At 45.3% G+C, this 13,762-nt stretch overlaps 1 protein-coding gene across 1 annotated transcript in view; it reads right to left on the bottom strand.

Moving 5' to 3' along the window:
* The window catches only part of LOC306919718 (uncharacterized protein), a 59,438-nt gene that overhangs the window by 33,575 nt on the left and 12,101 nt on the right, over positions 1 to 13,762 (bottom strand). The window contains exons 3-7 of the mRNA XM_079496272.1: positions 6,453 to 6,545; positions 3,475 to 3,669; positions 2,098 to 2,190; positions 1,458 to 1,571; positions 409 to 561 (exon numbers count right to left, since the gene is read on the bottom strand). Of these exons, the coding sequence (XP_079352398.1) occupies positions 409 to 561; positions 1,458 to 1,571; positions 2,098 to 2,190; positions 3,475 to 3,669; positions 6,453 to 6,545 (648 nt within the window). The remainder of the gene's footprint in view (positions 1 to 408; positions 562 to 1,457; positions 1,572 to 2,097; positions 2,191 to 3,474; positions 3,670 to 6,452; positions 6,546 to 13,762) is intronic.

Here is a 13,762-nt window from a genome sequence, read left to right as displayed (position 1 = left end):
TCCTCACTGGGAGGAGAGCCAGTAGGATACAACAGTACGTACTCCCGGTGGTGGCTCCTCACTGGGAGGAGAGCCAGTAGGATACAACAGTACGTCCTCGCGGTGGAGGCTCCTCACTAGGAGGAGAGCCAGTAGGATACAACAGTACGTACTCCCGGTGGTGGCTCCTCACTGGGAGGAGAGCCAGTAGGATACAACAGTACGTCCTCCCGGTGGGGGCTCCTCACTGGTAGGTGAGTCAGTATAGGATCAGGGCCGGATCTACCGTTGGGCTAGCCCCCCATGCTCGCGTGCGTGCGTGCGTGCGTGGTGCGTGGTGCGTGCGTGCGTGCGTGCGTGCGTGCGTGCGTGCGTGCGTGCGTGCGTGCGTGCGTGCGTGCGTGCGTGCGTGCGTGCGTGCGTGCGTACCTGTAGTTTCAGCGTGTGGTTCTCCTGCCTCGCTGCAGACAGCTCTCTCTCCTTCTCCCTCAGCCTCTCCTCAGTCTTCTCACAGGAGGAGCGGAGCCTCTTCACCTCGTCTCTGGTGTCCACTCGGTTCTGACAGTTCTCCAGGAGAGATTTCTGACAAAGGAGACACAGTTGTTATTTCCACCCTTACAATTCCTCTCCAGACCAGTGGGAGACCTTGGGAGAGATACCGGACCGGTAACAGGCAAACAATCAAAAATAACAATTCTTCTACATTCTCTAATTTTGTAGAGAACTTCTTGAAAATAAACTTAAATGCAGATGTTTAACAATAATTTAAAAAAAATTACAATAATGTGTAAAAAATAAATGAAACCAAATATACGGTATATCTAAAGATCTATAGGGGTCCATTTGGTTACCAACTCTCCACCATTTAGCTGGGGACCACCTGGGTCTGGTTCCAGACCCATGCAAACACACTGACACTCACATGCAGCAGCTGCATGTGAGTGTCAGTGTGTTTGCATGGGGAACTGCCCATAGATCCGAAGTCCCGTTAGTCCGAACATGCATTAAGGTTGGCGAACATGCACTGCTCCCGTGCTTGCGGTTATGTTTAGGTTAGGGTTAGACATAGGGATAGTCATTTCAGAACAATGAACCTTCTGACTAATGACACGGCACCGTTTGCATGGGTCTATTTTTTATTGATATTTAGTCGAGTCACCGCCAGCTGAGCTTACGTCAACGAGGAATCTCAGGAACGCAATGTGTTGACAGCTGGGCTTCTTATATGAAGCGACCTAAAATCGCCCTATGAGGATTTCAATGCAAATAAAAAAATACATGAACCTGTGTACTGGCGGCCTCTACTGAAAGTGACAGAAAGCGGTACTCTATATAAATGTTGCCCAAAATCACTGTCGGTCCCTGCAGGGTTAAGTACAGTACTTATAAGTAAATGTACTTAGTTACTTTCCACCACTCCCCCCGTCCCCCCCCCATCCCCCCCATCCTCCAGAAACCGAGAGCTTGATTTGTGTTACCTGCAGGCCGAGGTTGGCAGAGATGAGGGAGCTGTTCATCTGATCAAAGCTGTCCATGGCTGCCGTTCGAACCCTCACCTCCGACTCCAGAGTGCTGCGCTGGGAGTTGGCAGTCTGTACGGGAACACATGGCACATTTATTCACAGCTCACCATTCGTGATTCATTGCACTGGAGGAGGATGAAGCTCTGAGAAAACTGCAAGATTTGAGATTCAAGAACTGAATTGTTCCCCTTGTGGGATCGACAAAAAAATAATCTGTCTATTCATCCATCCGTCCTATTTTTCTATTTAAATACTGTTTTATGACACACGCAAGGTCGTCGGGATCGGGACTCGAACCCATGACACGCTGCGATTACGTTTACGATTTCCGTTTTTAAATTTGAATCCGGAAAAGCAATAGCAGATCTATATAGCAAAGTAAGCTACAGATCTACCAACTCAAAACGTGTTGTTTGGCAGTGCGTTTCGAGCTTGTAGATCTGCTAATTTGGATGCTTTTGTGTCACGCTGTACGTAGTGTGATCAGGTAGCGTTGAATTACGAAAAAACACAAAAAGTTAAAATATGGAGACTATGTAAGTGTGTAAAGTATATTTCCGCGTGCGCATGCGGTGGGTGTGCGTGCGTGCGTTACCCTGATTTCCTGTGAGAGTTGCTGCATGGACTGCTGCATCCCTCCAAACTGTCCGTACATCCTTTCTCTGACCTTCTCCAGTGAGTCTCTGACCTTTACCACACACACACACACACACACACACACACACACACACACACACACACACACACACACACACACACACACACACACACACACACACACACACACACACACACACACACACACACACACACACACACACACAAATTAATATAAACATTATGCATCCATATTCCATACTGTACATATCCATTATATCTTCCATGTTTCATGATAACATTTCTCAGAGTTACATTAAAGTCATAAAAACTTAAATGTTTGGTTGTTGTTTATTCCGATAATAATCATTTGTATTTGTTCAGTAACAGCATCTCCATGTCTCTCCAACTTTTTAGTTTAGTAAACCAACGTTCAGATCGGGGTACCACTTTTTTCCTCCAGTCAGGAAAGGGAACCCCAGTACTCACAAATCTTTTTTCAGCTTCAATTGTATAGTGTTCCAGTTCAAATTGTGTCTGCAAATACAGCAACATAACACATCATCTTTTAACCAAAACTATACAATATTAAGTGCCCCTTTAACCCCAGCATCAGTATCTAACCCTAACCCTAACCCTTAACCCCAGCACCGGTGTCTAACCCTTAACCCCAGTATCTTGGAGAAAGCTTTTTGCAGAAAATAAGCAGATCGACAAGCTTTCCGCCACCAAAATATACAGAGAAATACAGAAGAACATAAAGGACACTAGCACAAAGCCCTGAGGTTCTCTGTGGTTAAACTCTCACCGTAGGCACATGTTTATTTTAGTTTTTAGTTGAAGACACAAAGTAGACCTCGAGGCAGGAGGCCACCCTGCTGCTGGTTTTGTTTGCCTTCAGTCCTTTTAACCCACGTAGACCTGAGTTCCATTCTACACATGTTTTCTAAATCCTGACAGTTTTCTGAAAAACCCCATGTTTCTATTCTCAAACATTTTCATGTCAAGAACCCCCAAAAATATATGTAGTTGGCCACCGACCCCCATCTGAAAATATGTTGTTCCAGGGACCCCCCTCCCAGAAGCCAAGATTTGAGTTAAAAAACGTTCGCTCTGAAAGAATATATATATTCAAAGATTTAATTTGCGCCATATTTTCAAAAATAGCAGATCTACAAGCTCTTAGCGTAGCACTCTGTGCCGCGCTATGAGCTTGTAGATCTGCTATTTTTCAACAGTAAAGTATAACATGATGCTTTAAAACACCAAAAAGGGTTCCCATCCAGAATGGATTAAATTCGCCTCGCCTGCCCCCCCCCCCGCTAGTTCTCCCCGCCGGCCGCACTCCTCCGCCACCACACACTCACTCACTCACCTCCCGGATGTACCGCATCTCGTCCTGCAGGTGACTGACGGACCACTCGCGCGCCATCACTTCCTGATGCCTGTCGGCGCCCGTGGTCGTCTGCACCACGCCGTACACCTTCGGCCCATGGCGCTGCTGCTGCGGCGGTGAGCCTTCCGCCGGCTCCCCATTGGTCACGGCTTCCGATGCCACCGATCCCGAGTGCTTCAGGGAGAGAGAGAGAGAGAGAAAGGATCACGGGCCGGCAGCGCAGTGGGGTCAGGTTTCTGTAAAGCCACACAGTATACACACTCCACTGGTTTCTCTCTGTGTGTGTGTGTGTGTGTGTGTGTGTGTGTGTGTGTGTGTGTGTGTGCGTGCGTGCGTGCGTGCGTGCGTGCGTGCGTGCGTGCGTGCGTGCGTGCGTGCGTGCGTGCGTGCGTGCGTGCGTGCGTGCAGGTGTGAAAGCATTATACAGCATATTATGTGTTTGTGTGCGCAGTTTGTGCACATTGTTTGTTGTCTATGTGCTTTTGGTATATATATATATTCCCAGCAATGCTGCTGCTGCATGCTGAGCACTTGAAACTCTGGGAGGTTGGTTGGTACCCAGCAACTAAAAAAGTGCAGTAAAGGGTGTCATGTTTCTGCAACCGTGTACAAGAGCTGCTGCTGCTGCCGTCTCTTCTGCCCCCATTGTACCGCCTGTCTGTCAACCACCCATGGCCCTCCACACGCCACCCACCCCTCCACACGCCACCCACCCCTCCACACGCCACCCACCCCTCCACACGCCACCCACCCCTCCACACGCCACCCACGCCACCCACCCCATGGCCCTCCCTCCACAAGCCACCAGCCTGTCTGTCAACCACCCCATGGCCCTCCACACGCCACCAGCCAATGGCGGTGGTAGCACTTAAACCCAGTGTTGATTTTGTCGACTAAAACTAAGACGTAAAATGTCCGTGACGAAAACTAAATGGAAACTAAATGAAAACTAAGCTACTGTATGATGACTAAACTAAGACTAAATATATTGACAATTTCGTCCTGAGCCGTGGCTCAGTGGTCTGGCAGTGTGCCGTGGGCTCGACTCCTGATCCCGACGGCCTTTACTGCATGTCACCCCCCCCCATCTCTCTCCCCATTTCCGGTCAGCCTACTGTCTGTCCCTCCATAAAAAAATAAAATAAAGGCGAAAGCCACAAAAAAACATTTAAAAAAATCATTGTTTAACGTTGTTTAATGCAATCAGATAGCACCTTTCTGTTTGGATGTATGGGCTCTCAAGGCCAGAAAGTAGTTTTTTGCCACTCAGTAGACATTCCTGCATAACGTCGGGGTTTGGTGATGATGTCACGCGCATACCCTCTATAGCGTGCCAGCTTGTTATTATGATCAAACTGAGGGAGGGCTTAAAAGTATAACAATATCTCACACATCTTCCACTATCACAAAAAGCGGATACTTAAGTCTGTAGCAGGAACAAACAATGGATTTCTTGTGGGGAGCCAACACATCCTCTCATTTTCAAACAACTCAGAGAAGAAGAAAAAAAATAAAAAAATAAATACTTCTTTCCTTTCCTTTGTCACTGCTGCTGAATCACAGGAAGGAATCTATAGAGGCACAAGACTATTTCACAGCCAAGTGCATGGATCTGATTTTGTATTTTTCATTCATAATTGTGCAATGCATGAATAAGTGGAGAGGTTTGTGTGCTCTTTGCAGTGCATACTGTATTTCCACGTCGGTTCTAAAACTAAAAGTGACAACCTCACATTTAGAACCAACCATAACTCAACCCCCGCCAGTGGGGGGCGCTGATAGTTCAGCAACCGCCACCGTTCACCACCATTCTATTTGGCTGTAGAAGAAGACGGCCTCCTCGTCTCCCCAAAACAGCAATGGTGGAGGTGGTCGCGCTAATCGAACAAATGACTGGCCAAGAGTCTTTAGAAGCATTCATATTTTAGATGTGCGGTCACGGGGAGGGGCTATTGAGCCACTAAACACAGTCGCTTTATTTATCCAGCGTGATTTTAAATGGAAAACTCTTAAAAATCATCCACCACCTGAGTGGTGCAACTCCGTGTGGGGGTCCCTGGAACTTCCAGACCCACAGGATCTCTCTCTCTCTCTCTCTCTCTCTCTCTCTCTCTCTCTCTCTCTCTCTCTCTCTCTCTCTCTCTCTCTCTCTCTCTCTCTCTCTCTCTCTCTCTCTCTCTCTCTCTCTCTCTCTCTGAGCAGGCAACAGTGCAACACTATCTCTCTCTCTCTGTTTCTGGCACAACAGCGCCACTTTTGCCCCTATTGGTACCCTAAACATAGGGACATAGGGATGGACATATGAACATAGGGAGGGACAGACATTGCTGTTCCTTGGAGTGGTTGCACAACTCAAAAGAGTGTTACTCCTATAGCTGTAACTCATTTTACATGTTACAGTATGTGGAACCAGTGTGAGTGTCTAACATCTGCAGAGAAGCATTCTCTGGGTGTGTATTTAAAGGTGACACAGCTATCATTCATCAGTGGTGGAAAGTACTGTAACTAAGTACATTTACTTAAGTACAGTTTTGAGGCATTTGTACTTTTTTTTTTGTAATTTCCAATTTTAAATACTTTTACTGTACTACTCCACCACATCTCAGAGGTAAATATTGTACTTTTACTCCAGTACAATTATTTGACAGCTTTAGTTACTATAGTTACTTTGTAGATTCTGATTATTATTACCAAGGGCGAGGTCACATGCACGCAGCCGCCTGGGTGACAGCCAAAACTTTGTACTTTTACTCAAGTATACATTTTGAATTCCGGACTTGTAACGGAGCATGTCTATATTGCAGTAGGCCTATTGATACTTTTACCTTAGTAACAAAATGGAGTACTTTTTCCCCTGCACCACTGGCAGAAAGGTTGCTTGCTGTGCATGTGACGGCGACACAGCTATCAGTCATTATAAGGCTGGAGGCTGAAGGATGTTGTTGTTGGTTGTATACCTGCTCAGGTGACTCGCTGCCAGCTGGCCGCTCTCTCTGGATCAGCCCATTCTTCTTCTTCCACGCCCCGTTGACAACCTTCGCCTTCTCCTCCTGCACCAGAAGAAAAGGCAATAATATTATAGGCCTACCGAAGAATGCTTTTGTGGATGTTGTTTATGGTTTCATAGCTTAAGCTCTGAGAGTTACATCAAACTGTAAAGGAGGGGTTAATGAAAGGGCAGACTTTATACAAGTATCGGCTATCCCTTTTGTTCAAACATTCCACGGCATCCGAAGGTTATCATTAAAGTAGCTACGTTTTTTGTACGGAATGTATTTTCATTCAACTCTGTTTTTGCCCCTTGTACTTACCGTAAGTCGTACAGTACATGCAATATTTGCCCCGTGTTTACAATGTCCTTTAAAGATATGCCTGAGCATATAATTAAATCAGTATTGCCTGTAAATCATCAATCAATATACTGTACATCTGTTCAAATATACTGTACATCTGTTCATACATAACGCAGACATCACAAAATGTATCTCTGCATTAAAACACAGAGTCAGTTTAATCCAACACTGATGGCGCTCAGAAATATCTCCGTCTGGATCCACAGATGACATCACATTTCAGTGCTTGCTACTAGGTATAGTTCCTGAATCCTGGCAGACAGTAAGGCAGCAATCTGCCTTCTCAGTAAAGGGGACAAAACCTTTGGAACTCCTTGCCTACGGGTCTAAAACTATAGACGGATGGGAATGTGTTCTACAGAGGACTCAAACTATGGTTGAAATCAAATCAACTGTGCTCACATGTTTAGTGTCTGACTGGTTACCTGAGTGGTTATGTCTACTTTGTTTTATAGGTCAATGTAATGGGTATTGTAAGTATATTGTAAAATATTATTAGTATTGTGTATTATTAGATTAGATGCATCCTCATGTATTTTTTTTGTAAACAATTGTTTTTTAGTATAGGTAGTTCAAATTTGCATAGATAGTGTATATAAATGTGTATATATAGAAAGACCTAACCATGGACTGGGGTTGCAAATTAGCCTCGTCTATAAACCCTATGTACAATGCAACGGTTTCATGTTTTTACAACTTGATACATTGTTTTTTGTACTGTCCCTGTTAAATAAACGTATAAAACTGATAAACTTTGTGCTGATTATTTTCACAACCAATAAACAAGCTTAACACTCATTCAACCAAAACACTAAAGGCCCTTATTACTGTATATATAGTGCTAACTGTATTTATAGCCTATGATATTTATATAGGTCCAGTGGTCCACGTGACGTCACTACATTTTTACCTTGTGTATTTAACTATACCACTGCAGTGAACGTATACGGAACTAACTGCTCAACCACACGTCTCCACACCTGACACCGCACTTCCTGGAGGACTCACACAGAAACACCTGCCAAGTGTGAAGTCAAGTCGATCGGACGAACAGATATGCGTATAGGACAGACTTACAGACAGACTTACAGACAAACCTGACAGACAGACAGACAGACAGACAGACAGACAGACAGACAGACAGACAGACAGACAGACAGACAGAACCCATGCTGATTTTTTTTTTTTTGGTCCATCCTTTATGAGTTTATGTGAATGAATTGCTTTGCATTTTTCCCAGAATGCAGTGCTTCCGTTATCAGGCGAAATATTTTGTTCAGGGATTTGGATTGGATATAATTCATGCACGCACGCACGCACGCACGCACGCACGTGGGGGTCGGCGACCAATTACTTATAATTCTGGGAGTCCTTGACATGAAACCGTTTGAGAATCACTGACATAGAAACATTTAGAAGACATTGTAGAATCGAACTTCGGCCTAAATGGGGTAAAAAAGAGAGAGCGTTCCTCCCACATACACATAATAACAACTACAGTATAGTGGTACTGTGTCCCCCAGCCAGGACCTCTAGCCTAGAGAGCAGAGGGAGAGAGACGTTCCCACACCCAGGCCAGCACAGATAAGACTAAAGGAAAAAAACCTCTGGAACAATGACGCCAGTGTTGCTTCATGGACAGAACAGAGCACAGGGACTGCTGAAACATTTAACTCCACCACGTAATCTACACAGAAAGAGAACATGCTGTCTGTCCAGACAGCAGCTCCTCTCGTAGGCGGATGTCTTGTCAATTCCAACACATGGATGGAGGCAAGCATGGCCGTCACAATGCCTAACAACAGCTCGAAAGGCCTAATGCTTAACCCATTTAGACCAGAGGACGATTCTACAAAAAAAATTGCTTCAAATTCCTACCAGTTTTCTGATAAACCCATGTTTCTATTGCAGTGGTAGGGGAGAAAATAGAGTCCGCAACACTGGTATGAAAACTCAGCTCCACTGGTTTATTTGAATCAACGTTTCGATCCCCGTTTTAGATTTCTATTGCAGTGGTTCTCAAACTATTTCATGTCAAGGACCCCCAGAAGTTATACTGTGTTGGCCACGGATCCCCATCTGAAAATATGTATAGTTCCAGGGACCACCCATAAGCAAAGATTTGAGTTAAAAGCGTTCGCTCTGAAATAATATATATCCAAAGATTTGCGCCACATTGTCACGAAAATAGCAGATCTACAAGCTCGTAGCGCGGCACGTGAGCTTGTAGATCTGCAATTCTTCCATAGCTAAAGTAAACAATGCTTAAAACAACAAATGGGGCTCCCGCCCAGATTGGGTTAATATAGCCGTTTATATGCTGTGCACATATTAGCAACTTAGCAAGCCATTATGAATTGAGTGGGCAAAACCATACCTATATGAAATTGTTTATAGGATCAATATAAGTAAATTAATATTGATAAGATAACCCTTCCACAGGAATAGCTTTTTCATATGCATCACATATTTTTTTGTTATTTCACCTACAAAATGAAATTAATACAAATCAAAATGAAACTCCCCAGATGAAGACATGAAGACAATGATTTATTGTATTACAAGTTCTCTGAAATTGTACATTTAATTATGCAAATTAGGCATGATATAGGAAAATATGCAAAATAAAAAAATATATGAAAAACCTACTACTGTGGTTTGCATATATTCATTTACTTATATTGACCAACAATTGCATATAGGAAGGGTTTTGCCCACTCAATAGAGGGTATGCGCATGTTTAAAGTGAGTGGCAAATCGAGTGGCACATCGAGTGGCAAAGCAACAGGCAAAGTGAGTTTAATTGTTTAATGTTGTTTAATGCAATCAGATAGGACTTTTCTGTTTGGATGCCACTCAGTAGGCATTCCTGCACAACTTCCAGGTTTGATGATGATGTCACACGCATACTCTCTATTCATAATTAACGTTATGGGGCCTGAGGGAGCTCCATACAGGGGGTGATTGGCAAGCCTCCTGTGCTTTTTTTTGGATGTATATGACGAAGCGAAAACTATGTGGTGATAAGGATGTTACGTGAAGGGACGTGCACACACAGACATCAAAGGGGGCTTCAGCCCCTGCCCTTTTACCCGTCTGTAAAACAACTGCCCTTTCCAGACCACGAATGACACCTTTCCATGCCATACCGGAGGGCAGCATTCAGGAGAATTGCTTTTTTCCCCCGAAGTCTCCTGAACTTGAACACAGTATTTTGCGTTTGTTTAGAAATCCAATGTCGTACACCGCATCTCCACTAGCTATAGAGTGCGCCCCCGAAAATAGCTGATCTACAAGCTCTCAACGCGTCACAGCGCAACACGCTGTGAGCTTGTAGATCTGCTAGTTTTGTCCAAAAGTGCTCTCTTAACAGGATTTCAGCCCCTGCCCCTCTAACACTCTGCACGTCCCTGGTTACGTGTACTGCTGCTGCACAGTGTTTTTATCTGGTTGTGTAAGTAAGGCCCTCCCTGGACCCTGTGGTCAGAGAGGCCACTGCCACGTCCACTTACATAAGAATCACACAGAATCAGATGAAAACAAGATGCTATCTATCAACGTTATGTCAAATATTTAGCCGTCATTCCAAGAGTCACCGTCCATTTATTAACGTGGCATGGGCTTATTTGCTCTCTTCTTCGCACGCGGTGCGCGCGCACGCACGTACGTGTCACACGCACACGTCACACGCACGCATGCGTGCATGCGCGCACACACACACACACACACACACACACACACACACACACACACACACACACACACACACACACACACACACACACACACACACACACACACACACACACACACACACACACACACACACACACACAATACTACCGACGATTTTAGGGCAGAAATTTTATAAATGACATTTTTACCCCTTTTGCCATGACACATCATGTCCCTCACTGAAGACAGCAGATCTACAAGCTCACAATGTGTTTCTGCAACTAGTACAAATCAAGTCATAACTAGTCTAAACCCAATCTGAGCGCGTCATGAGACTAATTAATTAGAGCAACAGAGAGAGAGAGGAGTGTGTGTGTGTGTGTGTGTATGTGTGCGCGTCAATTTAACAAAGGTGCAGACGATCAGAAATCAGCAGAGAGTGATAGACGTTTGCGCTACTGTATGCCGAATTGAAGTGGACTCGGTCCCAGACTTTTCTTTTTCTCCCTGGAAATAAAAACGTCTGGGTTTCCGAGGCTACACAGTCTAAGACCAGCCCCTAAACATAATGCACACACAGACACACACACACACACAGACACACACAGACACAGGTACACAGACACATAGTCTAAGACCCTAATGCACACACAGACACACACAGACACATAGTCTAAGACCCTAATGCACACACAGACACACACAGACACACAGTCTAAGACCAGCCCCTAAACCTAATGCACAGTACACACAGACACACACAGACACTGACATTGTAGATTCTCTCTTGCAGCCCATTTGACTGAATCCATTTGACCGACTTTGAAGAGACCCTCCTTTTGACTGGATGCATTGTGATGATGAAACTCAATGCTGCATTCAAGTAAACTACTCACTCTGTGTGTGCCATATAGTTCCCAGGGGTGGAAAGTCACTAAGTATATTTACTTAACCCATTTAGACCTGACATCGACATTTTAAAAATGTCTTCTAAATCATGACAGTTTTCGGCTGTCAGAAATACCTATGTTTCTATATCAGTGGTGCTCTGGGGTGCATTACGTTGAATCCAGGCCATAGTTCCGTTCCAGCTCTGTGACGCTGCAGTGATGCATTACGTTGAATCCAGGCCATAGTTCCGTTCCAGCTCTGTGACGCTGCAGTGATGCATTACGTTGAATCCAGGCCATAGTTCCGTTCCAGCTCTGTGACGCTGAGGTGATGCATTACGTTGAATCCAGGCCAAGTTCCGTTCCAGCTCTGTGACGCTGCGGTGATGCATTACGTTGAATCCAGGCCATAGTTCCATTCCAGCTCTGTGACGCTGCAGTGATGCATTACGTTGAATCCAGGCCATAGTTCCGTTCCAGCTCTGTGACGCTGCGGTGATGCATTACGTTGAATCCAGGCCATAGTTCCGCTCCAGCTCTGTGATGCTGCGGTGATGCATTACGTTGAATCCAGGCCATAGTTCCGTTCCAGCTCTGTGACGCTGCGGTGATGCATTACGTTGAATCCAGGCCATAGTTCCGTTCCAGCTCTGTGACACTGCGGTGATGCATTACGTTGCATCACCGCAACGTAATGCATCTGTGACGCTGCGGTGATGCATTACGTTGAATCCAGGCCATAGTTCCGCCCCAGCTCTGTGATGCTGCGGTGATGCATTACGTTGAATCCAGGCCATAGTTCCGTTCCAGCTCTGTGACGCTGCAGTGACGCATTACATTGAATCCAGGCCATAGTTCCATTCCAGCTCTGTGACGCTGCAGTGATGCATTACATTGAATCCAGGCCAAAGTTCCGTTCCAGCTCTGTGACGCTGCGGTGATGCATTACGTTGAATCCAGGCCATAGTTCCGTTCCAACTCTGTGACACTGCGGTGATGCATTACGTTGAATCCAGGCCATAGTTCCGTTCCAGCTCTGTGACGCTGCAGTGATGCATTACGTTGAATCCAGGCCAAAATTCCATTTCAGCTCTGTGATGCTGCGGTGATGCATTACGTTGAATCCAGGCCATAGTTCCGTTCCAGCTCTGTGATGCTGCGGTGATGCATTACGTTGAATCCAGGCCATAGTTCCGTTCCAGCTCTGTGGCGCTGCGGTGATGCATTACGTTGAATCCAGGCCATAGTTCCGCTCCAGCTCTGACGCTGCGGTGATGCATTACGTTGAATCCAGGCCATAGTTCCGTTCCAGCTCTGTGACGCTGCGGTGATGCATTACGTTGCATCACCGCAACATAATGCATCTGTGACGCTGCGGTGATGCATTACGTTGAATCCAGGCCATAGTTCCGTTCCAGCTCTGTGACGCTGCGGTGATGCATTACGTTGAATCCAGGCCATAGTTCCGCTCCAGCTCTGACGCTGCGGTGATGCATTACGTTGAATCCAGGCCATAGTTCCGTTCCAGCTCTGTGATGCTGCGGTGATGCATTACGTTGAATCCAGGCCATAGTTCCGCTCCAGCTCTGACGCTGCGGTGATGCATTACGTTGAATCCAGGCCATAGTTCCGTTCCAGCTCTGTGATGCTGCGGTGATGCATTACGTTGAATCCAGGCCATAGTAACCGATAGGATTGTCTCTCTCTCTCTCTCGCGTCGGGTTACCAGACACGCCTTTTAATTTTAATGTTATGGTGGTTAGACACTTTGCCACAGTTGACACTGAAACCCAATATCTGCAACGGTTTAGGTATGTCCTTCCTCATTCATTAAGTACTTTGTTCTTCCTTTTTTCCTGTTGTCCCCATCTTCTTTCTTCTTTCTTTAAATCACAAAGCTTGTTTTGTTTTTTGTTTTTGTCTCTCTCCAACCGAAACCTCCTTTCGGCGAAAATTACCTACTGTTTACAAAATGTTGCTCGAGAGGCATGTGATATGACATTCCTCTCTGAAACATACATTTACATTTATTAAAGCAGCTCTATGTAACTTTTTAACACTGAATACAATGTAATTTTGTCCAGTCAGTCAGAGGATGTTAATACAATATAACTTATACAACTGGGGGTGGTTGTATTTGGTCTCCCTGCTCTTCTATTGAGACATTTAGATCAGTCGTTCCCAAAGTGGGGTCCCCAGGGGTCCATGAGGGAGTTCCAGGGGTGCCTCAGCTAAATGATAGTTAGGAACCAAATGGGCCCTTATGGGTCTGTAACTCTGAGAGTGTACAAATGGACCCTAACAGGTCCATTTGGTTCCATTTGTACACTCTCAGAGTTAAATTAACAT

Source organism: Electrona antarctica (assembly GCF_951216825.1).
Source record: "Electrona antarctica genome assembly, chromosome: 3".
NCBI lineage: Eukaryota > Metazoa > Chordata > Actinopteri > Myctophiformes > Myctophidae > Electrona > Electrona antarctica.
Note: the sequence above shows the minus strand (reverse complement) of the source record. Positions and strands in the feature narration are given on the sequence as shown.